The sequence below is a fragment of the Dromaius novaehollandiae genome, chromosome 12 (assembly GCF_036370855.1).
Source record: "Dromaius novaehollandiae isolate bDroNov1 chromosome 12, bDroNov1.hap1, whole genome shotgun sequence".
Lineage (NCBI taxonomy): Eukaryota > Metazoa > Chordata > Aves > Casuariiformes > Dromaiidae > Dromaius > Dromaius novaehollandiae.
Window position 1 is genome coordinate 12,838,829 of NC_088109.1, and position 27,429 is coordinate 12,866,257.

Below are 27,429 nucleotides of genomic sequence, written 5' to 3' on the forward strand. Positions count from 1 at the left end.
GGGGCGGCAGGAGAGCCGGGGCTCAGGTAGACAGGACGCGGGATGATTTATGCGTTTGCAGCAGATATATTGTTCAGGTTTCCTGAGATACATTGTCAGCCTTGGCTCAGCGAACAGCAGCTTGGAAGAGACTGGACCAGGGAGCCAATTGCCCTGCAGCCGGCCGGGGACTATCTGTACATCTCAATCCCCATCACTGCCTGAGGCCTCCCGGCCCAGCCTCCTCTTGCAGATACCTACACAAGCCCCGTGCAGCCCTTTCCCATCCAGACCTTGTGCCAGAAGGGGAATCGCTTCCAAGAGAGGCCAATATCACTGTGAGCACCCCGACCTCAAGGACATGGGTCTGCCCTGAGCTAGGTTTTACATGGGCTCTTCTCATCATTCTCCAAAATATCCAGCACAGCCTCACACACCCCGTCCTCTCCTCTGCCCCTACGCTTCCAGGCAGGCAAAGCAGCCCAGTGCTTCCCACAGCATCAATAAGGGTTACATGGAGCAGAGAAAAAAAAGAAAGAGATGCCTTTTAAATCAAGTTCACACCCTGCCTCAAGACAGGTCAGGATTCCCACCCCCTGAAGAATATAGGTGCTAAGCTGATGCCACATTTGATTGCAACCAAAAAGCCAAGGCAGTTTATAACATTAATTCATCTCAAGTTTTAAGCAAAGCTGATTCTTGCCAGTCAAATAATTATACCTCCCCCATCACAAAGAAGAGCCATGCAACATGAAGGTTTTGTCCTTCTATGAGACCCTGCTCAGAGCAGGGATCAGACACGGTGATTTGCAAGAGATTCCCCCTTTAAAGAAGGTCTGCTCTGCAGCTGGAAATGCTCTGCTGGATTTAGTGGGATTGCTCTGGAGTCAGGGCAGGATCAGGCCTAAAACTCTCAAGCTTCCCGCTTGAGATCAGTATCTCGGATCCAAGAGCATCGGGGCTGTTGGCATCACTGAGACACTGGGGAAGTACGGAGTCGCGCAGGATCAATGGGCCCTAAATGCTTCTGAGGCTCCGCAAGATCTTTCCAGACACAGCAGTGGAAGCAAGGACAAATTAAGCATCTCCAGTGCAGAATAAAGTGCACAATTAGCAGACAAAGCTGCCCGCGACAGCCTGATGGAGCAAAGCTGAACAAGGAGATTTTCTTCCCAGACACTTCTAGAAAGCCTCTGAAATACTTCCATTTCTGTTGCTTTTTAATAGCAAGGTCAGCTCCTTGCTTCCTACCCTGACATCCTCCATGAGGGCCTCTTTCTGGGAACTCGCAACAACACACCAGATGTCACGGAGAGACAGAAAAACAACTGGGGGCCAACGTGGGGCATCAGCCACTGCCCTGAGTCCCAAACCACGCCCAGGGAAGGGGGAGCAGACGGTGTCCCCTCCACACGCATTGCTAGAGCTGTGAGCGTCCCTCTGGCAGCACAGCGGTCCCTCCCGCACCCCAGAGCTCGGCAGGGAGCCCTTCCTCCTGCATATGCCTGCCTTGCTCCTACAAAAAGCCATATTACAGCAGCCCCACATGCCTGCAGGCTTTACACAGCCAGTAACTGCCCACTGGAAATAGCCTAAATATTTGCATCGCAAAGCTGACCTGCTCTTTCCCCGCTTTTGCTCCATGCTAGGCTTGGGCAGCAACTGCCACAGATCCACAGCACTCCTGGCAGCCCAGGCAGCGGCAGCAGCACACGAACATCGCCATTTGCTTAAGCTACAGGGCTGAGGGGTCCTTGCACCCTGCCCCGGCCACGCGCTCGGGCAGCTCGCTGGGTCACACACCCCAGCGGGGCTCGCGGTGAGCCAAACCGCAGCACCCCATTGCAAACCACCTGGGCAGCTCAGCCTCACCCAAGCCCCACAAGCAGCAGGTTTCACAAAAAAGTCAGAGAGTTTCAAGAAGAGAAGCTCAACATCACCTCCGTGAGCAGTGAGAGGAGGGTGCTGCAGGAACGGCCCCGCTCCGGCCAGCGGATGCAGCTACTCACAGGTTTCTGGACGCTCTCTGAGGGCCTGGAGCGCAGCCCGCAGCCGTTCAGACACCACATCAGCTGCTGCCTGAGGCGACGAGAGCAAAGTAGGGAAGAAAAGAAACCACAAGACTTTAGAAAGAAAACCACCTACATTTGGTGATGGGCTGTGTTTCTCTCCAAACTCCCAATTCAGGCTGCACTTTTAGGCTTCCTCTCTTGAATAAAAAATACCCTGAAACCAGGCTAGAAATACATCTGCCTTCTCCTTTCAAAGAGAGATGAGACCCAGTCCCAGGACCCCAGGCTTAAAAATACATAGCTTGGAATTGACCCTAAAAATGCAGAGAGCAACAGCTTCCAGCCCTGAGCTGGAAGGGGCAGCTGTGAGCAGGGCCAAGGGGAGGGGAGAGGATGGGGCTGGGCTTTTATGGGTGTGCAGCGGCCCCAGGTGAGGGGGTTTCCAGGTGCGAGGGTGGCAGGTGGGACGGGGCCCTGCCGCCCGCTCTCAGCTGGGCTGCCGCGAGCAAAGGCTGCCGCCTGCTCTGGGGAGCTGGGCGCTGTGCTCCAGCGCGGCTCTGGCTGCCATTGTGCAGCACCCACCTGTAAACGCCGTATTAAAATCCCCTTTGGAGGCAGGCCAGCCTGCGGCACTGCTGTGCCGGCGTGTGCCCCGTGGCCCAGGTTAGGCACCCCTCCTGGCCCCCACCCCACCTCTCCGCAGTGGGCGCAGGCCGTCTCCTCGGTTGGTGACTGCGGGCCAGGCTGAGCCCACGTGAGCCCAGAGTTGCTTTTTTGACGTAGCTGACCCCAAACTGGCCTGGGGGTAAAGGAAAGGAGAAGCCAGGTCTCCTCAGAGACCACATGCAGCAGCAGGGCACCCCCATGGCACCCCAGGACCAGCCTGGGGCTCCCTGGGCTGCTGAACTCCTGCTCGGCCCATCCAGAGCCACCCGGGCACAGGACTGCGGAGATCACCGTGACGGCCCCGTGGGGCCCCTGGGGAAGGTGGGACGGGGAAAAACAAAAAAAGGGGAAAAAAGGAAAAAAGAAAAAAAGGAAAAAAAAGAAAAAAAATTGACTTTGATCCCTCTGACACTCTCAAGCTTTATTCCCTATCTTCTGTTCTTTCCTCCGGAGCCTCCACTTTTCCACATTAAAAGGTGCTGGAATAATCTCACATTGCGGCAGATACCTGTGAACAAAACCGCAAGTGTGAATGGCGGCGGGCACAGACTCTCTCCCCCTCTCGCTTGATTTTCCAGGTTTTCAGGAGTGACCTTGGAAGAAGAAAGAGCCATAGTTCTTCATGTCATGGGTGATAGCACATTTGTCACCATTCAAACCATCTGAAGCCTGCCCAGGTTTTACTTTATTGCATTTCTAGGTGTCACCAAGACCCATCTGAATTACTTCGCAACTCCTTCATAAAAAGCGACTTTGCTTTACGTCCCCGTGCCAGGCTGGGGACCGGGTGGCGCCTCAGGCCTCTCTGCTTTGGGTAGCGCTTGTGTTGTTCACCACAGTTTTCCCCAAGTGTGCCACAGCTGAAACTCGCAGTCGAAAGGTTTTGAGGACCTCAGCGAGACAATTTGCTAGTAAATAAAATGGCTGTGTTTAACTAGGCGCAGAACAGAGATTGCTTCAAACCTCCCGGCACGGCCACGACACGCGTGTGCCGTCCCCGCGGTCCCGGGCACCGCTCGGCGACGGCGCGCTTCCCGCAGGGTTTCCAGGCCGGCGGGAGGCCCCGGAGCGGCCGGGCTGCAGCCGGCCCCGGGCACCCCCGCTGCCGCCCGGGCTCCGCGCTGGGGCCGCGGGGGGGTCGCGGCCGCCGCCGCCGCCGCCGCCGCCGCCGCTGCCTCGCCCGCCGCAGCCAGAAGGTGCCGCCGTCCGCCCGCGGATCGCGCCGAGCCCAATTAGGCGGCCGGTATCGCCTGCAATCACGGCTGCTGATAGAGATAAATGGGGAAGGCACTATCTGGGCAACAATAGGTTTTTTTTTTTAAAAAAAAAAAAACTAAAAAAAAAAAACAATTGAACTTTTCATCAGCTGCTAATCATAATTTTTTTTATTGCTTTGCTTAGCATTTTCTGGGGAATAAAACCTCAGAGGAGCCCAGTCTTTTGTGGAAAATGAAAGGGCATATAAAAAAATGAATGTACATGGATTCTAAATATTTCAGGTTGTATGACTTTGTGTTTGACCTTAGCAGAAGATGAACTAATCCTGCAATATAATAGACTTTCATAGAGATATGGAAAATGGCTGCTTTTTTATCTCAGTTGCCATGGGAACCATCAGAGAGAAGGCCTAGCTGAGATGCAATAGAAGGTTATTAAATGTGTGCTTGTGTATATTGGAAAAATACAGCTTTTTGTCATCTTGTGTCACTCATAGGTCTTTAATACGTAATGTTTAGGTTATTAATAAACTAACACAGGTCCATTTTTTACAGGGAACAACTGTGAATACAGCCCTAAAAAAATTAGTACACGTTGAACATTTGCAAAACTCTGGAGCGCGGGCAGGGGCTGGGAGGGCTGCTCTCTCCCTCAAGTTCCCACGAAAGTTTCTCTCCCTCCCGTTGCAGGCACAGGAGCGGGATGAGCCCCGTCACCCACGCCGCGGGGCGCAGGGCTCCCCTCTCGCGCCGCCGAGGCCGCTGGCACCCTGCGGCCCTCCTGCCCCTTCCCCAGCACCTCGCAGCGTGGGGGGCACCGGGGGCTGCAGCACTGCAGAATAAGATGCCACATGGTTTTTTAGCTGTGCACTGGCTCAGACCCCAGCGGGAAAGGGGCTGGCAAGAGCCAAGAGGACAGATGTCCTGGGGTTGGGGCATCTCTCGTTTTGGGGCTGCACCCCAGCTGCACTGGGCTGGGCTGGAAGGCACTTTCTGTTATGCGGATTTTTCTTTTCCAAAATAAAAAAGAAAGAAACAAGAAACAAGACAAGCTTGGGGGGAAAAAGCCTGACGCTGCTCTGAGCAGGAAGGGAAAGACTTCGCCCTGGCCCCCCGCGGGGAGCAAGGCGCCCTCTTTCCGCGGGGTTAGCTTTCCCTCCCGGGGCCAGCAGGAGCCCCCAGCCCGGGCTGCCCCGGGCGCTCCGGGGGGCGGCGGCGGCGGGAGCCGCGGGGCACCGCGGGCAGCGGCGCAGCCCCGGCCGGCGCCGGAGCCGCGGGGCGGCGAGCCGGGCGGCCGCGGGAGGCTGCGCCGGGGGGGCCGCGCGAGTGGCGGTGCAGCCGCTGCCCGGGGCCGGGCAGGGGACCGCGGCCTCCCCCGGCCCATCCCGCAGCGAAGACCCGTGCGCTAAGAGCCCCGGGGGGGTCCCCGGCGCGACCGGCGCGGCGCGGCGGGGCGCAGCGCACGCACACGCACCCGGCGCCCGTGCATACTAAGTAAAGCGAGGAATACATAGATTTTGCCTATCTGCCGATCAAACGCGGAGATCTGCTCTGGTAAATGATGCATTAGATGCGGTGGCTGTATTTGTTGTGTGAGTTTTGAAAGGGTTCCGATAATCTGGAAGCGAGAGATAAGGAACACCATTTATTCAGCAGCACTTTGGAACCAATTTTCAACCCTGTTCAACCCCATTCTCCAGCAGCCTCCAGGAGCCCAGGAGATAAGGATTGGGCTATTCATTATCTTCACAAGGAACAAAGATTAGCTAGCAGAGATGAAAAATTACCCCTGGATAGTAATAATAAGGAAGCGAACCTGGAGAGTTGCTGAGCCTATATTCTCCCTGCTGCTGGTGCTGCTTCTTCTCTTTTTAAAATTATCTCCCTCTATTTTTTGTTGTTGTTGAATCAATATTGAAAAGGTTGGGCTTTTTTTTTTTTTAAAAAAAAGAAAGCCTTCCCCACTGTCTATCATATTTTTCAATATGCAGAATATGGTTGTTACCGTGGAAGAGAACTGAACCCGCTCCCCCCTTCCTTCCAGACTTTCAGATGACATCTTTAGTACGAAAGCTAAGCAGCAGAGGAAAACATCCTTCTCTTCCAGCGGGAATGAGGGGAAATCGCCCTCCCCCGGCCCCCAGTGCCTCGGCGGCGCTGGGGGTGTCCCGGCCCCGGGGCAGCCCGGCGGCAGGCGGGAGCGCGGCGAGCCCCGGGCTGCAGCCCGGCTCCTTCGCGAGGCTCCCGAGCCCCCGGCCGGACCCCCCCCCGCCTGCCCCCGCCCGGGGAAAAAACCCGCCGGCTCCAGCACCCGCTTTGCCCGTAGTTTTTCCGCCGGAGCGACGGTCCCGTGTTTTAGAGTCGTTCCGCTCCGGGGCGATCCCAGGACGCGGCTGGCGACAGCTTCTCTCTCTTCCTGGGCACAAGGGAAAAAAGAGGGGGATACATATATATGTATATATTTTAATACCACATTCTTTTGTATTTTCTTCCCTGCATAAATCTGGCGATGTATCTTCTCTCGGAGGATGAAGGGTAATACAGGAGGAGTAATTAAAACACTTACTTTGGAAATGGGCTGCGTGGGGCTGATAAGAATTATCTGCCGCATATCAAGGACCCTTTTTCCCCCGAACCATATCACAAAGACAGACAGAAAATGCCAGCGGAATGGGCTCCCCCCCTCCCCGCTCACATTTTTACCTCCATTATCATGATAATTCCGCTCCCGCGAAACTTTTTCTCCTTCCCTCCCTCCGCCGCGTTTCGTTGCCGGCTCCCGCGGGGCCCCGCCGGCCGCTCCGGCCTTTGTCCCGCCGCTCCGCGCGGGTCCCGCGGCCGCGCACGGCACTCGCACCGCCCCGCGCAGCATCGCCCCGGGCCGCGGCCGCGCAGCCCGCCGCGGGCGAGGCTTCCCCGGCCGGGGCTGAGGCGGCAGCGGAGGCGGCGGCACCGCCGCGGACTCTGGCTGCGGCTGCGGTGCCGGCGGGCTGCCGGCGATGTGCGTTTCCCCGTGTCGCTGCGAGCCGCGACAACGACTCGTCGCGTAACATCGGCTTTGGCCCCTTCCAGCTTCTCCGCTGCCTCCCTTCGGTGCAGGTGCACAGCCCGAAAGGTCGAGTTTGGGAGGGGAGAGGCGGGGGAGAGGAGAAACGAGGTTATGCACAAGCCAGGCTGGTCAAGGAAAAAAAAATATTCCCGTCACCAGGGAGTGGAAATAAAATTCATACGAATAGGAACAATTTCTACTAGTAATTAACACGACAAAGCGTCTCCCCCCACCCCATCTTCCACTGAGACAGGAGCGCGGCTGGGGAGCGGCGGGGCTGCGGACCAGCGCGCCGAGCCCGGCTGCCGGCGCCCGCGACGTGTGTGTGTGTTGTTGGTATAATATCAATTCATTTAAAATATGAAAGTCAAGTCGCGTAGACTGTGACAGCAACCGTAACAAAAGGTGCAAGCAACAGACAATGTGATGTGCTTGTACAGATATTGTAATGATGCAAATGAAGTGGAGGGGACGAGCTGCCTTATTATGTACATAAATACACAGTGGCTCGCTGTGCCATCCTTGAATGCAGGAGACTGAGAGAGAAGGGGAGGGAAAGAAGGGAGAGAGGAAAGAGAGGGAGGGAGGGAGGAAGGGACGGAGGGAAGGAGGGAGAGACAAAAAAAAAAAAGGGCTCAGCACGAAAACTGCTGCTGCCAGTTTTAAGCAGAGCGCACCTCGGGCAGCCCCTCCGCCGCGCTGCGCGCACCCTCGGCCGGCGGCGCGGCCGCTGCTCGGGGCCGGCGGCCCCGCGCCCCCTCCGCAGCCCGCGGAGCGGCGAGAGGCGCTTCCCAGGGTCGGGCGGAAAGCCGGGAGGCGGCCGAGGACGGCAGAGGAAGGTAAGGCGCGCAGCTGCGCGGCCCCGCGGAGCCTCCCCCGCGGCGCGGGGGCCGGTTTAGCGCCCGGCTCGGGGCGGCCGGGCAGGGCTCGCCAAGGATTTTAAACAACGAACCCCCCCCCGCCGCCCCCCCGCTCGGCCGACCGCGGGGCCCGGGCTCGGCAGAGCCCCGCGGCCGCGCAGGGGCGGCGGCGGCGGCCGCCCGAGGGGGGGGACCGGGGGGCCCGAGCTCCCCGGCGGGGCCGCCGCTGCCGCGCACCGGCCGCGGGGTTTGCGCTGCCCATTGTGGCGGCGTAATTATTTAAATCTCCATCTTGGAGAGTGGCGTTTGGCCCGGCGCGGCCGGGCGGGCGCTTCCCGGGGACGGCGGAGGGTGCGCGCAGCCCCTGCCCGCCCTCCCCTCGCCCCCTCCCGCCGCCGCGTCCCGTCTCCTCGCCCCATTGTTGGCAGATTTGGGCATAAAGAGACGCGGGGGTTTGTTCTGCCCTGGAGAGCGGCAGCTCGGCAGGGCCCTGCTGCCTCTCCTGCTGCACCTGCCTGCCGGGGAGTCCTCCTCGTCCCAGTCCCGTGCGGCAGCTTTACGGGGCTTTGCATGATTTAAAATTACCCAGCCACATCGGGGACTGGGCAGCTCCTCTCTGCGGGCTTCCCCCCCCTCCTTTTGTGTGTGTGCAAAGTTCCCCTCTTTATCCGCCTTTTGCTTTGGGGTGCAGAGGCTGGAAGGCAAGAAAAAAAAAATAAAAGCAACCAGGAACGGAGCCTGCCTGGATTTGAGGCGATTTCAATAAGAAAAGCGATTTCAATAAGGGGGTTGCGGGCCAGGGATTGTTCTCCCAGAGAGCACGGAGCATCTTTATTAAACGCAATCTATTTTTTGTTGTAAATCTAAAACCTGGCCCGGTTCAAGCCCCCCGGCTCGCAGCTCGGGCTGCAGAGCGGAGCCGCGGGGAAACGCCGCCGCGGGCTGCGCCGGGGGCCAGGGGCGGCCGCGAGTGGTCTGGCCACGCGTGACACGAGCCCCGGCCCCGCTCGTGGCTGGTCCCTCCCCAGCAAAGTTTTGCCTGCGGACAAACAAATCAAACCTGCGAAATCGGCTTCTTTCCTCCCTCCTGCAACAGCTGCGCCCGAAATAACCTTGCAAAGGAAAAAAAAGGGAGGGGGAAAACGGGGGGAAATGAAACCGGCCTCCTGCGAACGAAATTTTTCGTGGCAGCGCCTGAAAAAAAAATATGCGTCTCTCCGGACAAATGTGTGCGTGTGCAGCCCCCCCCCACCCCCACCCCGTGCCCCCGGACGCGTTTTTCCGTGGTAACTTGCACAAAAGGCGTTGTTCTGGCGGACGCCGGCGGCGGCCCGAGGCTCTTCCTCCCCCTTTGCCGCCGAGGGGCCGCGGGGGCTGCGCGGGTGCGGGCCGGGGGCTCGGCTCGGGGCAGCCCCGGCCGCCGGGCAGAGCCCGGGCCAGGCGCGGACAGAGCGCAGGGGAGCGCGGGCGCGCAGCGGCGTGCGGGAGAGCGGGCCGGGAGCCGCTGCCAGGGCGGGCTGCGGGAGGGGGAAATGCCCGCAGGAATTGCCTGCGGGATGGTGGGGGATCTCGAGGAAGCTTTTATAGTATTTAAAAAAAGAAAGATTAAGTATTCCGTGATTTATTCCCCGAGCCGTCCTTTTTTAAATGCAGCTTAAATAGGGTCTTGTGGTTAAGAGGTAACTGTGTCATTTTATAACCCTATTAGCAGCCATTAATATGTGCTAGTAATGCAGGATCGGGGGGGGGGGGGGAAGGGGGGAAGACAAGCAAAGAGGAGACAGGAGGGAGGCCGAAACGAAAAGAGGCAGAAAGCAAGAACTTCCCCTCCCCAAAAACCAGCCCCGAGGAAATAAACCCGAGGCGGGAAGGGCGGCGGCGGGGGGGGCCCGGCCGGGCAGCGCGGTGCCGGGCGGGAGGAGGCGGCGGGGGGGCCCGGGCTCCTACCTGCGGCGGCAGCGGCGCTACCTGCCTCGGTGCCGGGAGCGGAGCGGCCCGGCGCGACCCGCCCCGGCGGCACCGGCGGCGGAGGCTGCCGTGAGCACCGCGGCCCGGCGCTGAGCCCTTCTCTCCCTCCTCTTTTTCTCTCTTTCTTTTCCCCCCTCTTCCTTCCCTCGCTGCTCGTTGCCGCCGCGGAGGGCACGGGGAGGGGGCTGCTGCGCGGCTTCCCCGGGAGCTCTCGTCCCCCCGCGGCTCCGCTCACCGGGCACCGGCGCCGGGAAGGGAAGGGAGGGCCGGGAGCCGCGGGCGGTGCGCGGAGCGGGCGGCGGCCCCGGCCCGGGCACACGCGGGTTTCCCTCGGCTCCGTCCCGCGTGCTGCCCCGCACCAGCCCTGCCGCGGGACTCCTTTATTCAGGTACACTTCTTCCCTAGTCCAAGCACCCGGGGTCAAAAAGAAAAAAAACCAAAAAACCCTCCAGGCGTGTAAATAAATAGTCTGTGTGCGCGTCTGGGGATATTTGTTTTCTGCCTGCGCGTCTGCCTGGGCATAGGTGTCAACTCCATCACGCAGCGCTACTAACTGTTGCTAAAACATGTTGTCGTCTCCCCCCCCATTAACGATATGACATCACTTGTCAATCAAATTAAAATAACCAGTTGTGCTTCCAGATCTGGGAAATCTCCCGTATTAAAAAAAAGAATGCGACAACAATAACAAAATAAAGTTAATAAAACCGCGTCCCTTTTGTTGGGAAAAGAAAGAAGGCGACGAGGGGGAACGGGGGTTTGCGCGGAGCTGCGGAAGCGGCGCAGGTCCCGCGGGCCGGGGCGGCCGGGGCTGCGCGGGCCGGGCCCGCTGTGCCACGCCGCGGAGGGGAGCGGCCGGCTGCCGGCGTCCCCGCTCCCCGGGGGCCCTCCGTGAAGCCGGTGAGAGCTGTTGAAGCAGCCGTGTGAAGCGGGCCGAGCCGCCGGCCCCGCGGAGGAGCTGAGCCGCTCGGCTCCCGGCGCTGGCGCGGCTGCGGCGCTCCCGACGGCTGCGCTAATTCAATTAAAAGCCCCAGACGCGCAGCCGGGCGCCGCCGCACCGGGCCGTGTCCGCGCCGGGCCCCGGGCTCGCAGCCGCCTCCGAGCGCGGGCAGCGGGGAAGGGACCAGGCGGGAAAAGAAATGAAATCCGCCGAGGCGGCCGGCGAGGAGACCTCCCGCTCCGCCGACCTCCGCCGCGGGAACCAGACCGCTCCGGCACCAGAAACGGTTTCTCCCTGGCGGAGGGCTCCGTCATTTGCAGCGGGGTTTAGCAGGGAGTGGGGGCGCGGAGGGGACCCACAGACGCGCTTCGCCTTTCGCTGCCGAGTGCCGCGGCGCCCCTCAGCGCGGCGCCGGGGCGGCGGCGCGGGGCAGCCCCGGCCGGGCCGCGGCGGCGGAGGGCGCCGAGGGAGCGGGCTGGGGCCGGGGCAGCGCGGCGGGAGCCGCCGCCGTCGCCCGGCCGCGGGGTAACCCGACACGGGGGCTGCAGGGAGCCCTGGCCGGGCCGCTGCGGGGTCTGCCTCGCCATAAATCAAGCCGCCTGATTAATCTTTACAATTTGTCTTTTAAAACAAACACGAACGAATTATCAGCTCGTTAACTGCGATTTTATCACCTGCCTAAAACAAACAGCCCACCCAACCTCCCCCCACCGCCACCCCCCCCCCCCCAAAAAAAAAGCTCGCGGCCCATGCTGATTGCAGCCGGGCAATAATTAACCCCCCCATATCAATTAATAGCGGCGTAGCGAGGCGCCCGGTCCCCCGCCGGCCGCCGGGCCGGAGCCGGCCTTGTCCTCCCGTTTCCCGGAGCGGGGCGATCCCGTGGGAAGCGCTGCCCCCGCTGACACGGCGGGGCTGCCCCGGCCCCGCTGCCCGGCCCCGCTGGCCGCCCCGGGCAAGGCTCGCCGCTGCGCCGGCAGCCTCCGCGCCGCTGCTGGAGCAGAGCGCCGGAGAGACCTACCTTCAACGCCCGGCTTTATCCTACTCTCTCCTTGCTTAAAAACAAAAATCCGTTGGGGGGGGAGAGCTTTTTTTTGGCGGGGGTAGGTGCTGCATGTGGAAAGAAAATCGCTTCGGACGTAGAGGGAGAAGCTGGGTTTTTAGACAGCTCGCTCGGTTTTCTCTCTACCATTTAACTTTCCTTTCCTTTTCTTTCTTTCTTTCTTTTTCTTTTTCTTTTTTTTTTTGCTTTGTTTCCCTTTCCTCCGTGGCCCCTCCGGCCTGCTCAGGCGCCCCGGGCCGGGGGGCACTCGCCTGCCTGAGCCGCGGCCCCTCTCCCGCCGAGCCCGGCCCCGGCCCGCCCGGGCCAACCGCCTCGTCCCGGGAGAAGCCGGCTCCACCGCCCCTTCCGCGCCCGGGAGCCGCCGGAGGAGCTGCCGCCCGGCCCGGAGCTTGCGACCCCCCCGGCGGCAGGAGGCGGCGAGGGGCGGCCCGGCCCCCCCGCTGCCGCCGAGCCCCGAGGGCGCGGGGGGGCGGCGCAGCCCGCAGCGCCCCGGCTGTGGGGCGCACAAGGCCTCGAGAGGAGGGGATGCGGGGGGGGGGGGCGGTGGCAGCTCCCCCTTCCCCAGCCTCCGGCGCCCCCAGGCCGGCCCCCGGCTTCGCCCGTCCCGCCGGGCAGCGCTGTGGGTCCCCCGGGGGGCAGCGCTGTGGGTCCCCCGGGGGGCTGCGCGCTGGGTCCCCGGAGGGTGATTTTTTGGGGGGGGAGGCGGGCGGGGAGGGGGCAGCAATTGGGGAGGGAGCCCCGTGCCGCCAGGGCCAGACGAGCTGCGCAGCGAGGAAAGGGAGTTTTATTATTATTACCGTCATCATTATTATTATTATTGTTATTATTTCAAAAAAAAAAAGTTCATTTCCTGGCGAATTTGGCAGCGGCGGGTGACGTCAGATCTCCGGCGTCGTAGTGACTGGGGCCGCCGGGCCGGGGGCGGCCGCTGCCGGCACCCCCCACCGCCGGCCCGCGGGGCCCCGCCGCCCGCGCCCCCCCGGCGGCCTCGCCGCTGCACCGCGCCCCCCGCAGGGGCACCCGGGGGGGGGCACAGCCCTCTCTCCCCGCCCCGGTGCCCTCCAGCGCCTCCCGCCCCCGCCCTGCCGTCGGGGGTCCCTGCCCGGCGGGCCGGGGCCGCTCGCTGCCGCCCCCCGCTCCTCCTGGGGCCGGGGCGCCCCCTTCCCCCCCCCCCCCCCCCCCCGCGCCCCGCTTGGAAACAGAGCAGCTGCAACCAGCGCTGCCCTTTTCCTGGGAAACCAGAGGGTCAGGAATGGGAGGTAGCGCCTGCGGAGCGGGACCTACAGGCAGCGCCTGCTCGCCCTGTGCCTGCTTGTTCCTTTCCTTTTTTTTCCCTCCCCCTCCCCAAATGCGGACGGGTTGATCGGCACTTTTGGGGGGGGGGGGGTGAATGGGAGCCCGACTCCGCGCTCCTCACTGCGTCCGGAACGTGCCCTAAACGCCGCAGGAAGAGCCCGCTGGTTGGGGCTGCTCCGCTCCCTGACCCGCCGGTCGGGCAGCCGCGCAGCCAAAACCCTTCCAGTATTTGCAAATATTAAAGCGGGTTTTCACAAACAGGGGGGCGGAAAAAATTAAGGCAGCGGCGCCGCAGCGCCGTCGGGGAGGCCGCGGGCGGCCGCCCCTGCCCTGCCCTGCCGGGGCCCCGGGCCTCGCCGCTTGCTGCGGCCGCTGGCGGCGGAGCCCAGACCCGGGCCCGGCCCGAGCGCAGCAACCGGGGCGCGATGCGGCCGTGCCCAGACCGGCCCCGCTCCCCGGGCCGCGGCCCCTCGCTGCCGCGCCGCTTGCAGCCCCCCCGGGCCGGCGCATTTATTTATTTTTGCCGATTCCGACAGTTATTTCAAACTGTCGTGACAGGAACGAGCACGCTGGTATTTGTTCCACTCCCGGCTCGGCGCGGTGCTTTCCCTCGCTGATCCCTTTTTTTTTTTCTTTTTTTTTTCGGTGATGTGTTTGAGGAGGTCGCGCCGATCTGGCGGTGCCCCCGGCCCCCCCGGCCCCAGGGCATCCCGGTGGCGGCGCCGGCAGCCGGGGCCGGCGGGAGCGCCGCAGCGCGGGCCGGAGCCGAGCGCCCCGACGGAGCCACCTCCCCGTCGCCGAGCCCTTTCCCGCAGCCCTGCCTCGCTGCACGCCCCGGCCCCCCCCGGGCACCCCCCGGCTCCGCAGCCCCCCAGCGCCTCTCCCCGCCCCGGCGGGGCGGGCAGCGCCCGGGCAGGGAAAGCCCCCGCGGCGCCGCCGGGCGAGGATGCTGCGGGCGGGGAAGGGGGGCGGAGGAGGGGGTCCGCGCCCCCCCGGCCGGCTCCGTTTGGGGCCGGGGGTGCGGTCGGGGGCGGTGTGGGGCGGCGGGATTGGCTGGCCCGGCCGCCGGCCCTGCGCGCCCCGGCCCGTCTGCGGCGCCGCGGCCAGCTGGCGCCAGCGCTCATATAGGATGCGCGGGGATGGGACCGCGCCGGCCAGAGCAGCGGGCTTTGCCATCTGAGTAACACCCTCCATCCAGCCCTCCTCTCCTCCTCCCTCGCTCGCTCGCTGTGGGTTTTTTTCCCTCTCTCTCTCCTCTCTCTTTTTTTTCCCTTCTCCCCCCTCTCTGCGGCACTCGCATCCTCCGAGCCGGCTCCATCTCCGCCCGCCCCGCCGCGGCCGCCTGCCTCCCGCGCCGGTAAGTGTGGGGCGCGGGGGGGCCGCGCCGCTGCCAGGGCGCGCTCGCCGCTTGCGCCGAAACACCCTCTCCCCCCCGCTTCTCCTTTCTCCCCCCTCTCTTTCTCCCCTCCTTTTCCTTTTGTGTCTGCCGGACTTTTTGCTATAACTACGTTATATTAGCTCTGCCGTTCTCCCCCCCCCCTTTTTTTTTAAAGCCAGCTGGAAAAACTCCTGTTGACGTTTGTAGCGAGAGAGGGGGGAAAAAAAGGAAGCTTTTTGCTCTTTTTTTTTTTTTTTGGTAAAGAGTTTGAAATGGGATCTCTGTTTATTTTGTGGGGCAATGAGAAGGGAGGGCGCAAGGCGAGGACTTTGGGGGAGAGGATATTTTTGGAAGGGGGGAGGGGCTCCGCTTCCCCCTCCCCATTCATTTACCGCTGGGGAGCAGGCGGTGAGGAGCCAACCTGGTGGCAGTGCATCTCCCCGGGCCCGCCGCGCTGCTAACCCGGCCTTGTCTCCCTACAGGTGCTGGCCGGCCCCGGCGCTCCCCAGGACCTGCCTCCGCGACTCTCCTGTTGACAGAGGGGACACGTTTACTTCGGGGCCACCCCCCCCTTCCCGTCCGAGGGCAAATCCGAGTCACCCGGCTTTTTTTTTTTTCCCCCCCCCAACCCCCACCCCGCATCATCCCCCCCGCCGCCTCCGCAGCAGCCCCCGAGCCGGACCCCGCCGAGCGCCGCTCGCTCCCGCCGCGGGGGCGGGTGGCCGGGGCGCCCCGAGGCCGCGATGGAGGTGGCCACGGACCAGCCGCGCTGGATGGCCCACCACGCCGTGCTCAACGGGCAGCACCCCGAGGGCCACCACCCCGGCCTGCCGCACAACTACATGGAACCGGCGCAGCTCCTACCTCCCGACGAGGTCGATGTCTTCTTCAACCACCTGGACTCCCAGGGCAACCCCTACTACGCCAACTCTGCCCACGCCCGCGCCAGGGTCTCCTACAGCCAGGCCCACGGTAAAGCCCCGCGCCGCTCGGCCCCCCCCGGCGCCCCCCGCCCGGCCGCCGGGCCCTCCGGGCGGGCCGCGGGGGCCGCGGCGGAGCCGAGGGGTTCGCTGGGGCCGCCTGGGTGCGCGGGGCGGGGAAGGCGCTCGAGAGAACAGGATGGAAAGGAGGCACGGGTGGATTTTAACCCAGAGAGAACCGAGCGCTGGCGGAGCGGAGGGAGCGGGGGGACGAGGGAGGAAGGGGAAATAGTGCGTGCACAGGCTCAAACTTCTCAGACGCGGCTACTTCCCGGATGCAAAATGCAAACCGATTCAAATCGGCGATGGAGCTGATTTGGGGGTGCTTTTAGGAGCAGGAGAGAAAGTGCTGCAGCAGCTCGGGAGGCAGAGCAGAAGGGGGTCTGCTGCTTCTTTTGGGGAGCGGGCTGGGAGGAAAGGGGGTGCCTTTAGCAGCTGCTCCGAGGTGGCTCCCGCCACCCCCGGGTTACCCATCTCTTGCTCTCGGAGCCTCCCCGGGTTGGCTGGTGTCGCCCTCGGAGGGGGCAGGGAGAAGGGGCTGTTGCGCCAGCCTGGCCGCTCTGCTCCGGGTTGTGAAACCTCTGCCCGTGCCCGGCTCCCCTGCGCCCGCCCGCAGAGCACGGAGCTGCCGGGCTGGGAGCTGGGCGGCTTCCCGGAGCCGCTGCGGGCTGAGCCGCCGCGGGCTGAGCTGCCCTGCGCTGATCCCAAACGCTCTTCTGTTCCTGCAGCCCGCCTGACCGGGAGTCAAATGTGCCGGCCTCATCTTATCCACAGCCCCGGGATCCCTTGGCTGGACAGCAGCAAGGCGGCACTGTCTGCCCATCACCACAACCCCTGGACCGTCAACCCCTTCACCAAGACCCCCCTGCACCCCTCGGCGGCCGGCGCGCCCGGGGCCATCTCCGTGTACCCGGGCAGCAGCACGTCCAGCACCGCCTCCGTGTCTTCGCTCACCCCGGCCTCGCACTCGGGCTCCCACCTCTTCGGCTTCCCCCCCACCCCTCCCAAGGAGGTGTCCCCGGATCCCAACTCCACCAGCGCGGCCTCCCCGTCGTCCTCCGCCGGGGCCCGGCAGGAGGACAAAGACAGCATCAAGTACCAAGTGTCGCTGTCGGAAGGGATGAAGATGGAGAGCGCCAGCCCGCTCCGCAGCAGCCTCACCAGCATGGGGGCCCAGCCCTCCACCCACCACCCCATCCCCACCTACCCCTCCTACGTGCCGGCCGCCCACGACTACAGCAGCAGCCTCTTCCACCCCGGCAGCTTCCTGGGGGGCCCCGCGTCCAGCTTCACCCCCAAGCCACGAAGCAAGGCCAGATCCTGCTCGGGTAAGTGCTGCGCGCCGTGGCCTGCCCCGCCACGTAGCGGGTGTATCGCTGGGGCGGCCGGGCCGCGGTCGGGGCCCTGCATGTGTGTGCGTGTGCGTGTGCGGTGCGGTGCGGTTGGCTTTGCTTACTCTTTGGGGGGGAGGCTGAAGGCAGCCGCGGGGCTGGGTGCTGCTTTCAGCTCTGTCCGGGACAGAAGGACAGGTGACTGCTTGCTCCCGCTTTTCTGGGTTTTTAAACTAGGAAATGGGGCTCGCGCCCAGTGTCTGTGGGTGCCAAAATGTCCGTAGCGGCTGCTGAGCCCCAGGGCGCTGACCCCAGGCAGCTCGGACGGGGCCGAGGGACGCGGGAACCAGGGCAGAGCGAGCCGCCAGATCTCAGCTCTACAAAGAGGGGTTTATATGAGGAAAACGTTTCGCTCGGAGAAAAAGCAGTCTCCATCCGGAGAAAAAGCAGTCCCTGGCCGGCTACAGCCGCCCGAGCTGCTCAGGCCCAATTTCGCCCTCCTGGGTGGGTAAAAGTCCCGCAGATCCCACGTGGGGAGCTTCTAGCCAGAGATTTTTCTCCCTCAAAAATTGTAGCGCCTCTTCATTAATAAGGAAGAAGGCCCCAGCCCAGGATGAAAGCGAAACTTAGCCGGCCGGTCCACTTCAAGTCGCAGAGGGCCTTATTTCCTTCACATTTTACAGGAGCAAAAGTTCAAATATAGTTTACATACCAATGCGAAAGACTAAGGTGCCCAGTCATTGCTAACTTATCCCAACATGAACTAGAAAATACTCCTTTTTTCCCTGAACCCGACACAGCTCTGCTTGCTAACAACTGACTGCAGATTTCCCCCCGTTCCTAACCCTTCCTTGTGTTTCTTCCCAAAAATGCAGTCCTAAATCAGCAAATTACGTGATGGCTGAAGTTTTGATCTCCTTTTGAAATCACACCAGCTGTACAACTAGGCAGATGAATTTGGACAATTTGTGTAATTCTGCTAGCCTTCCTGGCTTAACATCCTCAGCCGTGGAAGGAAATTAAACCCTGCATATAGGGACTGAGTTTAGAGCGCCTTTTAAAAATAAAATGGCTATATATACTTGTGTGTATATATTTTTTTATATATCGGTGCACATATATGCTTATGGATACACCACACATTTATTTTTAAAGCAGACAGTAATTTAGAAATGCGATCTCTTTTATGAGTTTTGCAACAAAAATATCAGATATTTTACAACCTTATCAGCTCTGTTTCAAATGGCTCCTCTGAGGGGAAAAACACACTCTCCCCCTTGCTGTTATTTAAATGCAGTCGCTATTATGTATATGTATTTTTTTAATAGTGCAGCGAATACATAAAGGCAATTAGTTGCCCGAGCCTACTGCTTTTGGAAACAGATTCGAGACCTGGATCTCTGAAGATAAATGGATCTCGAATGGCTTTTTTATTTCGGTCCTGTAGTTGCCAATGATTTTACTAGAGCGGGGAAGTAAGGGGCTTTTTTGTTTTGTTTTGTTTTATGGGTTTTTTTTTTCTGTAAGGGAGCCCCCTGCGCAAGGAACTGGGGAAAGTTCGTGACCACTCCGTGTTTTTGTAGGAAAACTCAGCCTCACGACACGATGACTCCTGCAGCTTCCTGCCCTCGCAGGGACAAAAGCTACAAACGCCGCGCGCAGAGCTCCCCTCATTTTTCACTGCAGACTGTGTTGTTTAAAAGTCACCCACTCCCTAGATTAAAGGAGACACAAGCCCCACTGAACTCGGCATGGCCTGCTTCAGTTATTAGCAAAAAAGAGAATTTCCTCTGCAGTTAAATACTGTAGGATTTGCATAAACTATATTAAGAGAGATTTCTATATTAAGCAGACCTGCCCTCGAACCATCAGAGGCAAATGAACTTTTAGCAGAAAGCTTTCTGAGGCAGAAATAGATATCTAGGAGTGGCAGGCTGGGTTTTAACAGCACCATTCCCCAGCGCTGTGTTTCCCATGTCTGTTACTAAAACTAATAATGAAACGGTGATAAGGTAAACTGCTCCCTTCCACATCCAAACTGTATTGCTGAAAAATCACAGAAAGAGAACAGGACTCCAAGCCTGGTTTTGACAGTAATTCCCAGAGTGCTTGCTGAAACTGAACGTCCTTATAAATCGGCATTTGCAGCAGTTTTATGCCTTTAGAACAAAAATCATAACCGAGCCTTGGCATTCGGTCTCGACTCCCAGTCTGCTCGGCTTTACTTTCTTATCCGGTGGCGTTAGCAAAAAAAAAAGGAAAGCAGAGACCGGGAGGGCTTTTTGCTCAGCTTCAGCTGTAGAAAACCATTTTCTCTGGATCTTTTTCCCCCCGTTCGGTGCGTTTGCAGGTGTGTGCGTGTGCGTGGCTGTCTGCACGTGTGCGGCTGCGGCAGGAGCAGGCAGCAGCTAGCCAGCGGGCTGCGGGAGCTGCGGGAGGGGAGCGGTGCCCGGCGCAGATTGAGGGAGTTCTCGTTCCCCAAACGATAACTTCCATCTGCCGCGACGAGGGTGTCACTCTTTCTCACCTTGCGGAGAGAGGTGCCTTTTGCCGATCGTGACATAAAACACTCGCTGGAGCCTGGCGTTCCTGCAACGCCGCGGTCCCTGCTGCATGTGCTGTAGATGTCACTGCTGTCTGAGCGCGCTTGAATGAACGCACTGTTTTGACTTCTGGAAAATGCCTAAAGGACAATGCAAAAAGCTTTTGTGAATTTGTTTTTAAAGAAAGAAATCCGGTTTCTTCGTGTTTCCATTTAGAAGGCAGAGAGTGTGTGAACTGTGGAGCAACTGCAACCCCTCTCTGGAGAAGAGACGGCACCGGGCATTACCTGTGTAACGCCTGCGGGCTCTACCACAAAATGAACGGTCAAAACCGACCTCTCATTAAACCTAAGCGAAGGCTGGTAGGTGTCTCCCCCTCTGCTGGGTTTGGGGATGAATGAGGCAAAGGGGACCACACGCAGGCAGGCGTATAACGTGTCGCAGCCCCTCAGCCCCGGCGCGGCGCTGCCCGGGGGAGTCTGTCCGTCCGTCCGTCCGTCTGCGGCACGGAGGTCAGCGCCGCGCCGGGGGCCGCTCTCCCGTGCGACTCCCCAGCGCCGCGGCCCCGCCGGCCGCACCGCCGCTCCGAGCCGAGCAGCCGGGAGCCTGTGCGCCGTATCGTGTGGCCGGCTCTCCCTTTATCCTCAGCTGACAGCTTTTAATTTAATTCCTCGTTCATTTGGCCTCTTGGGACGTTGGGGAACATGCTGGTAGCGAAAGGGTTAGGAGCGAGAATGTCCTCTACCATGGGCTAAAAAAAAGTTCCAGCTCTAAAAAGCAAAACAAATCAGATGAGTCAAAGCTACTGCTCCCTACTTAATAATTATTTGTATAAAAGCCATGAAGTAATTTTCACTCTTATATTCTCTGGCAATATTAATATTGGTTCCCTCCCCAGACAATCCCCTACTGTTTTAAAAAAAAATCCTATTATTTTTCCATGGAGTCACCTATACTTTGTATTTTCATTTGAGTGATTTAAAAAAAAATGTCCTTTCTAAGCTCCTGGTAGTAGTTTCCTATCCGGATATCTGTACGTTAAAGATAAGGAAACTTTGTGTATCTGTTTCCTGACTCTAAAAGCTTTAGAGAGTTTCTATAGGCAAGCCTTGCCAGTCATGCTTGCTGTTTTGAAATTTCTAATACACTCTACTCCACAAATAATGCGTAAAATGCTAAGAATAATAAATATATTTTTTGGAGCTTTGTGATTTATGGTGCCTAAACCTCTTGGCCATTCGTGGGCACGTTGAAGTGAGGCTGGGAGCGCAGCAGCGAGCAGAAATTTGGCGTTACCGCTCTGACGCTGGGATGGGATTCAGAAGATTTCTGTCGTGAGTCAGAATTTCAGCTATGCGAGCTTCTTAATGACTTGCCTTCTAAAGTGACTGACATATAGAAAAATGTTAAGACAACAGTGTAACATTATCGTCTCTCAGGCTCAAGTGCTTTCCAGCCTGAATGGGACAGGCCACGGAGTTAAGCAGCATAGCTGAATATCAGTAAGCCATCTCAAATATGCAAACAGAGGTCTCCACCTTCCAGTGTGCTGGGAGACTGTTATACTTAGCTCGCTGCGAGGGATTTGGGGGGACTAGGGAGGTTTGCTTTTACTTCAGTTTTTGTTTTTAAATGTTTTGTTTTTTAATTGATTTATGGCTTTGTTTATTGCCCCTTTTTTCCACTGGAGTTTGCTTGTTTGTGGAGGAGAGGAGATGGCCAGCTTTGGGAATTTGTTCATCTGACAAGCAATAGCAAAGTGATCGGATTAATATTGTCCATGTTTGGAGGTCTGGCACTAATTGTGTCTGGGTTGCACGAGTGTATTGCAGAAGTGGGGACCCCTTCCTCGTGCCTTCGGCCTGTTCTCACAGGCGAGAAAGGGACCGAAGTATATGAGTCTCCGAGGGCCTGATTCTTGCCTTAGGCTGCTGAGCCGTCCACCAGCTTTGGGACAGTTACAGGGCAGTGGCGTAAATCAGGAGCAAGTGAGAACAGAGCCTGGTGCGGGGTCAGCGTGTGCTTCAGGCCGCGCCAGCGCCCCGACGGAGCCGGCGGGCAGGGAAGCGCACAGAGCGCTCGCCGGGGAGCCTGCAGCCCCGCTCTGCTGGGGGGTCGCTCCCCGAGACGCCCCCCTTTAACATCAGCCTCGCTGGCGGTTCACCCTATGGCTCTCCTGTGGCTAATTGCAAAAATACCCAGGGAGCAAGGCCCTGGGGAAATTAAGGCAATTGATATGCATTAGAAAGTAAATTGTGCTAATTTAAGAAAAGAAAATATTTAGCCCTCAGCACTCATCCAATTGCACAGAGCAGACTGTGTTCCAGCCGCTTCCAGAGCCGTGGCTGACGCTTTCTAATAAGAAATTCCTTCCCAAAATATGGGATGTAATTAGTCCGTCTTTAACACTCAACAAGATCACCCTTGCACGGGGATGTGTTACGTCTGCTGGACAAAGGCCCATCCAGGCATCGGGGCTGCCCGCTGCTCTGCTTTTCCTATTCTTGTTTTGGGGGGTGGGTGAACGTTTTGGGTATTTTTTTCCTCCCCCTCACCCCCCATCTCCAATTCAGCAGAACAATATGAATTAGAAAGGTCCAAATTTTTTTTTTGAGATGGTGGTTTGAGGGCTTGTCAGCCAAGGAACAGAGTGGGAACAGAGCAGGGACAGAGGCGGCAGACGGGTCAGCGGAATCATTGCTCCAAGGCATGAAATTTGGTTTGCTAAATATTTAAAGAAAGTTGGAGCCGGTTTTGTTTTCTCCCTTTCACTTGTAAATGGAAACTGAATTTTCAGTGATGGCTCCGATAAATACTGCACCCAGTTAAGCAATGCAGTTGGGTTTCTTTTGTGGCCATCTTTAAAGGGCCAGAGTAGGGGTAAAAAATCACATTCTTTAAGATCATTCCCTCTTTTTAAACTCAATTCCAACATTGGCATAAACTAAATAGGCATTAAAGGAAAAGAAAAAAGGCAAATGTACTCTCATGATGCTTTCTAGAATCCTGCAAAGGGAAGACTTGCACAAATCAGATGTCCTTTTCCCTCCCAAATTTTTGTGTTTGGAGAGTTAAAAAGAGCTGCATTGTTTCCCTCCCTACTTGCCCAGCACACATGGTGCCAGGGGGCTTGGAGCTGCAGTCTGCATAGGAGAATACTTGCATTTAAACAAAAACCCAGTGGCAAAAAAATGTAAAACTGATAGGCGCTTTCCTTCAGCCCTGATGCTCTGTAAAATCGTGGGATTAGTTCTACCCAACCTCAGTGCTGAGCCCAACCTGACCTTTCCTCTGATCTCCCTCCTCCTGCCAGTACGTTATTAATTCTCTTTTTCTTTTGGTTAGTCAGCGGCTAGGAGAGCAGGGACTTGTTGTGCCAACTGTCAGACAACCACCACGACCTTATGGCGACGTAATGCAAACGGGGACCCGGTTTGTAATGCCTGCGGACTCTACTATAAATTGCACAATGTGAGTATTTGCTTGTCTCATGTGTCGCTGCTTGCCTAGCTGCGATTGATGTCTTAACTGCATGGTGTACACTAGGCTTTTATTGGTTTCAGGGTTTGGGTTGTTGTTTTATTCCTTCCCCCGTCTCTAAGGTTCCCCTGGGAAGTGACAGCCATTCTTTGTAGGCATAGTGATGCTAAGTTCAGTGACATTACAATGTATTAGCTTCGCTTCTAACGCTTGGGCAAATCAGGCAAAATAGAGTTACAACACTTGCTTTTAACTAAGCACATTTTGTGTGCGGTTTCCCTCCAGAAACATAGAGGCCATTTGAAATGCACTCTGTGCAAAAATTAATCCCAATAGGGCATCTTTGTGTTGATTTTTTTTTTTTTAGAAACAATTATATCTAAGCTTTGTTTTATTTTTTTAAAAGAAATTAAACCTAAGTAGGAATCCCTTGACATGTTGGAACGTTATTTAAACTGCAAGTAACAGAGGTTACTGGTACAAGATCGCTCTTGTCTTAGGAGTGAATTTGGGTCAACGTGTGCCTCCTAGTTTGATCTCTTCTGTTAGGAAATGAATGAGGACTGGGGGTAAGCCTACGGGAAAGAGAGTCATCAGCTGCCAAATTCAGTTCAATTTGTTTTTCATGTCTAGGGTTTTTTTGTGTGTGTGGTTTTATTAAACAAATCAATATAAACAAGTTCTGCAGAGCGAAACACCATTTTTTTTGGCCAGAAAAAGGTCTCCATCCAGGAAAAACACATGGGGGCTGTCCAAATATTTTCATTTTTGCACAATAAGGTCATTTTGTCTGCATGAGCCTGATTTTCTCATTTCTTGCAGGTGAACAGGCCTCTGACCATGAAAAAGGAAGGAATTCAGACCAGGAATAGGAAAATGTCCAACAAATCAAAGAAGAGCAAGAAAGGCTCCGAGTGTTTTGAGGAACTGTCCAAGTGCATGCAGGAGAAATCGTCTCCCTTCAGCGCTGCTGCCCTCGCTAGTCACATGGCGCCCATGGGGCATTTGCCACCTTTCAGCCACTCTGGACACATCCTACCAACACCTACCCCCATCCACCCCTCTTCCAGCATCTCATTTGGACATCCACACCCATCCAGCATGGTTACAGCCATGGGATAAAACCCGATGACCAAGAGACCCACCCAGAGATTAAGACCATGGGGCTTTGCCTAAGACAACACCAAGTAAGAGAAGGTTCTGCAAAGAGGAGAACGTAGGGATGGCAGAAGGAGATCTTTGCTCCCATGTGGTTTAACTCTTAATGCTGGACTAAAACCTTGCAAACGATGGGTCTTCTGCAGCAACGTGTAGTGGTGCCTGTAATGCACTTTGCCCCCTCAGGTATAAGGAAAAAGAACCAACTCACCTGTTCGATAATTAATGGTCCAGCAGAAAGCAAAAGGTGGCAGAAGCTGAAGGAAGAGGCTGGAACTGGCTTTCCTTTCTCTCTTTGTTATTACTGTGAATATTGTAAAGAGATACTAGCAGCCTCCGAGGTGGAATCGGCTCACTGGAAGCCACACATGCTGGATTTCTATTGTGGACTTTGTTTGGGGAGGGAAAAAAAGGACATCTTTATAAAGACTTAATTTTTAAAATGAAATCAGACACAAAGTCATATTTATTTTGCTCTTGTTTTCCACAAAACGCCTCAACCCCTCTGATTGCATGTTTTTGTGCTGTTGTTTGGAATCGCCACCCTGCAAGAAAACCTGCCTTCATAACAAGGGAGGGGGGACTGGATTAACTTTATCTATTTTTCATACCAAGATATCTGCTGGGAAGGGGAAAAGTAGAGAGAAAAAAAGAAAACAAAGCAAAAATGTAGTTGTAATACGGGATTTTAATGTGTCCAAGATAGTGATTACTTTGACACAATTTCTTCATTCTTTTCCCTAACATGAAAGGTTTATTTAAAAAAAACAGTCCCCCTCCCAGCTACCCTATTGTTCCTCAAAAGAGACAGCTAGATTGGACAAACTGTTGGGAAGAGACTCTTGGGAAGGCAATCCTGCACTAGCGAGGGGTGAGAGACAGGCATTCACCAATCTGTGTCACAGCTACTTCTAGCATGGCAAAACCATCGCAGGGCATACAAACATCCGACTCGCAGACTTGGGAGGTTGAAGCATTTTGTTCTGTTGCGTTGGCAGCTGTCGCTTAAAAATGCAGATGAGCTGCTTGGGTAAACTTACGGCAGTGTGGCCACCACGTCCCCACGCAGCCAGCCAGCGCGCGTGCTGTCTCAGGCGTCCCGGCCCCGGCGGGCTTCGCAGGGAGGAAGGGCAGAAAGGAGGCTGAGATCACTGGAGAGGGGAAAGGGAGAGACAATCAGTTTGAGCTTCACACGTCCGTCAAACCCCAGACTCAGCGACAGCTGATGAGACAAGGGAAAGCACCGTTCTTAAGGGAACGGCCCCTTTCCGTAGCGCATTTTATATGAAAAAACAAAAGAGAAAAAAAATTAAATCTCCCATTATTAAACCATATTGTACGTAAACGACCGAAAACAAAGCTATTGCCAATGTGAAGTGTATTCTCTTGATTGTTATGATCTGATGCCTCTCATGAACACAAGCTCCAGTATAACATACAATGTACATATTTAGCTATACTTCTGATGAAAATGCCCCAATGAGCAGAGGGGTTTGATAATGTAAACCACGTAAGCTTAACTCTGTGACAAGCTTTTTATTTTATTTTTTTAACTTTTTAACTTTTTTGTTGTTGGGGTTACTCTTTTTTTTTTTTTTTTGGATCAAGCCAATTGTATCTTTACTGCAAAAGTCCTGCTTTAAAGAAAAAGAAACTCAACAAAACAAATAACAATGGATGTACATTCATTTTTTTTCTAAATATATACTTCAAATATTTGATAATGAACTAAGGACCAAGCAGCCATGGAAGACCCTGCTTTCCTTCTTTTTCTGGTCTGCGTAGGCATATAGGTGCACTTTGTAAAGAAGTGGAAATAAACGGGAAACAAAATTGGTTGGGAGAAATCATAAGAATTTTTAATCTACTGAGGTAAAAAATTGGGTCCTTTCTACTTTTTGCCTTTACAATGGTACAGTTGTACATTATTTGTACCTGACTCAAATTTCTGTAGGATTTGGGCAGGGGTGGGGAAGGGATGTGGGTGGAAGACAGGGATTACTGATACAGTTGACAAAGTGCAATATATTGTCAGTCACTGCAGCATAGACAACGGCAGTCGAGATTTAAATTATTTTGTACTTGTATCAGCATAAAAAAATTCTGCAGTATTTTCTGTTTTTATTTTAATTTTTTTATTTTGCTTATTTTTGGATTAGTGAACTAAGTTATTGTTAATTATGTACAACATGTTTATATATTGTCTGTAAAAAGTGTATGCTTTCCTCATATTCCTCCAAGGTGAATATTGCTAAGAATAATAAAATACCTTTTTTGTGAAAGTACCTGTGCCCAGCTTCGTGTCGTAAAGGCCACTTTGAACAGGGAGAAAGGAAAAATTACCGTCGTCATTGTTGCCGGTAGAATTATTAGCTTAAACTTTATGTGGAGCGGGCTATTGGTATTTCAGAACCCTACTAGGGGAGGACAAAAAAGCAGTGGGTGAGTGATTTAGTAGAAAATGCTCAGGTACAAAAGCACATTCTCCGGTGCTGTTCTGGGGCAGCGAGGTCACGCAGTTAAGCGCGATAAAGTTTCTAAACCGGTTTAAAAACCTAAGGCAGCGGCCCCGTTGCGGATGATGAACTGCAGGTTTCACTGTCCTTTTCTTTTTTTTCTTTTTTTTTTTTTAAAGTGTTTGGGGGAATATTTTTCCAGTTTAAAAAAAAACAAAAAAGAAGTTGTAAAAGTGCCGCAGATGCGCAAAAGCAGCTGGCTGACGGGCCACCGCCGCGAGTCCCGCAAGCTGCTACTCACGCTCTGGCATCGCCCGTGGCACGAAGGGAGGACGAGGGGGGACAGGGAGCCGGGGGCCGCTGGGTGCCACACAGGGACCCGCGTCCCGCACGGATGGGGAAGGCTGCGTTTGCCCGGCAGCTCTCCCATGGCCAAAACTCTGTGGCTGCCTTCGCCGCGCGGCCGAGCCGGCCCCGTACCGGGAGCTCGCGGGGGCCCTGCAAAGAGGAGCAGACTTGCACGGGCCCCCGACCTGTGCAGGGGTGAGCACCGCTGCTGCTAAAGCGATGCTTTCAAGAAAACTGCTCATGGACTTTGGGTTTCCTCCTCTGACCCCACGAGGAGCCGCGTCTCACTTCTGTGGAAGCCAGCTTGGGGATAACTCCTTACTCAGTAAGCAAAAAAAATAACGCGAGTTCCTTTTCCAGCGCATGTGTGCGAATTCCAGCCCTTCCTATCGGTGCTTCTCCGCGGGCCGGCGAGCCTCCCCCCCAGCCGCTCGCGAGCCGGGCCCTCGGCCTGGGAAGAGCTGCGGCGGCTCTCCGTGGGCTGGAGAGAGCACGCAAGCGGGACAAGGCCTTCCCGTGGTGTTTCAGACGAGCTGAACATCTCCCTTAACTTGTTCAGCGAGGCTTAGTGCAAACACCCGTAAAAAAAAGCAGTTTATGGCTGAGGTTCCAGTTACGTTTGCGGTGCAGGCTTCATTTAAAAAGAAACATGCTCGTCCTCAGACAGGTTTAAAACAGGTTCATAACTAAACTCTGCCGCCCTCC

The 27,429-nt window shown here is 56.7% G+C and overlaps 1 protein-coding gene and 1 long non-coding RNA gene across 4 annotated transcripts; one reads left to right on the forward strand and one right to left on the reverse strand.

Moving 5' to 3' along the window:
• Positions 1 to 5,506: 5,506 nt before the first annotated feature.
• On the reverse strand, positions 5,507 to 12,065 carry LOC135329697 (uncharacterized). The gene is made up of 2 exons (XR_010391270.1): positions 11,713 to 12,065; positions 5,507 to 6,290 (listed from the first exon to the last, which is right to left on the reverse strand). It is a non-coding gene; the product is annotated as an uncharacterized LOC135329697 (long non-coding RNA).
• Positions 7,659 to 26,205, forward strand: GATA2 (GATA binding protein 2). 3 transcript variants are annotated; one of them, XM_064518979.1, is made up of 6 exons: positions 7,659 to 7,762; positions 14,911 to 15,400; positions 16,137 to 16,736; positions 19,466 to 19,644; positions 22,628 to 22,753; positions 23,585 to 26,205. In XM_064518979.1, the coding sequence occupies exons 2-6, from the start codon at positions 15,172 to 15,174 to the stop codon at positions 23,882 to 23,884; spliced, it is 1,434 nt and encodes a 477-aa protein (XP_064375049.1). In that variant the 5' UTR covers positions 7,659 to 7,762; positions 14,911 to 15,171; the 3' UTR covers positions 23,885 to 26,205. The 3 variants fall into 3 exon arrangements, with proteins under 3 accessions (XP_064375049.1, XP_064375048.1, XP_064375050.1); XM_064518978.1 differs by lacking the exon at positions 7,659 to 7,762 and adding an exon at positions 14,127 to 14,407; XM_064518980.1 differs by lacking the exon at positions 7,659 to 7,762 and adding an exon at positions 14,128 to 14,407 and having other exon boundaries at positions 19,499 to 19,644.
• Positions 26,206 to 27,429: the final 1,224 nt, after the last annotated feature.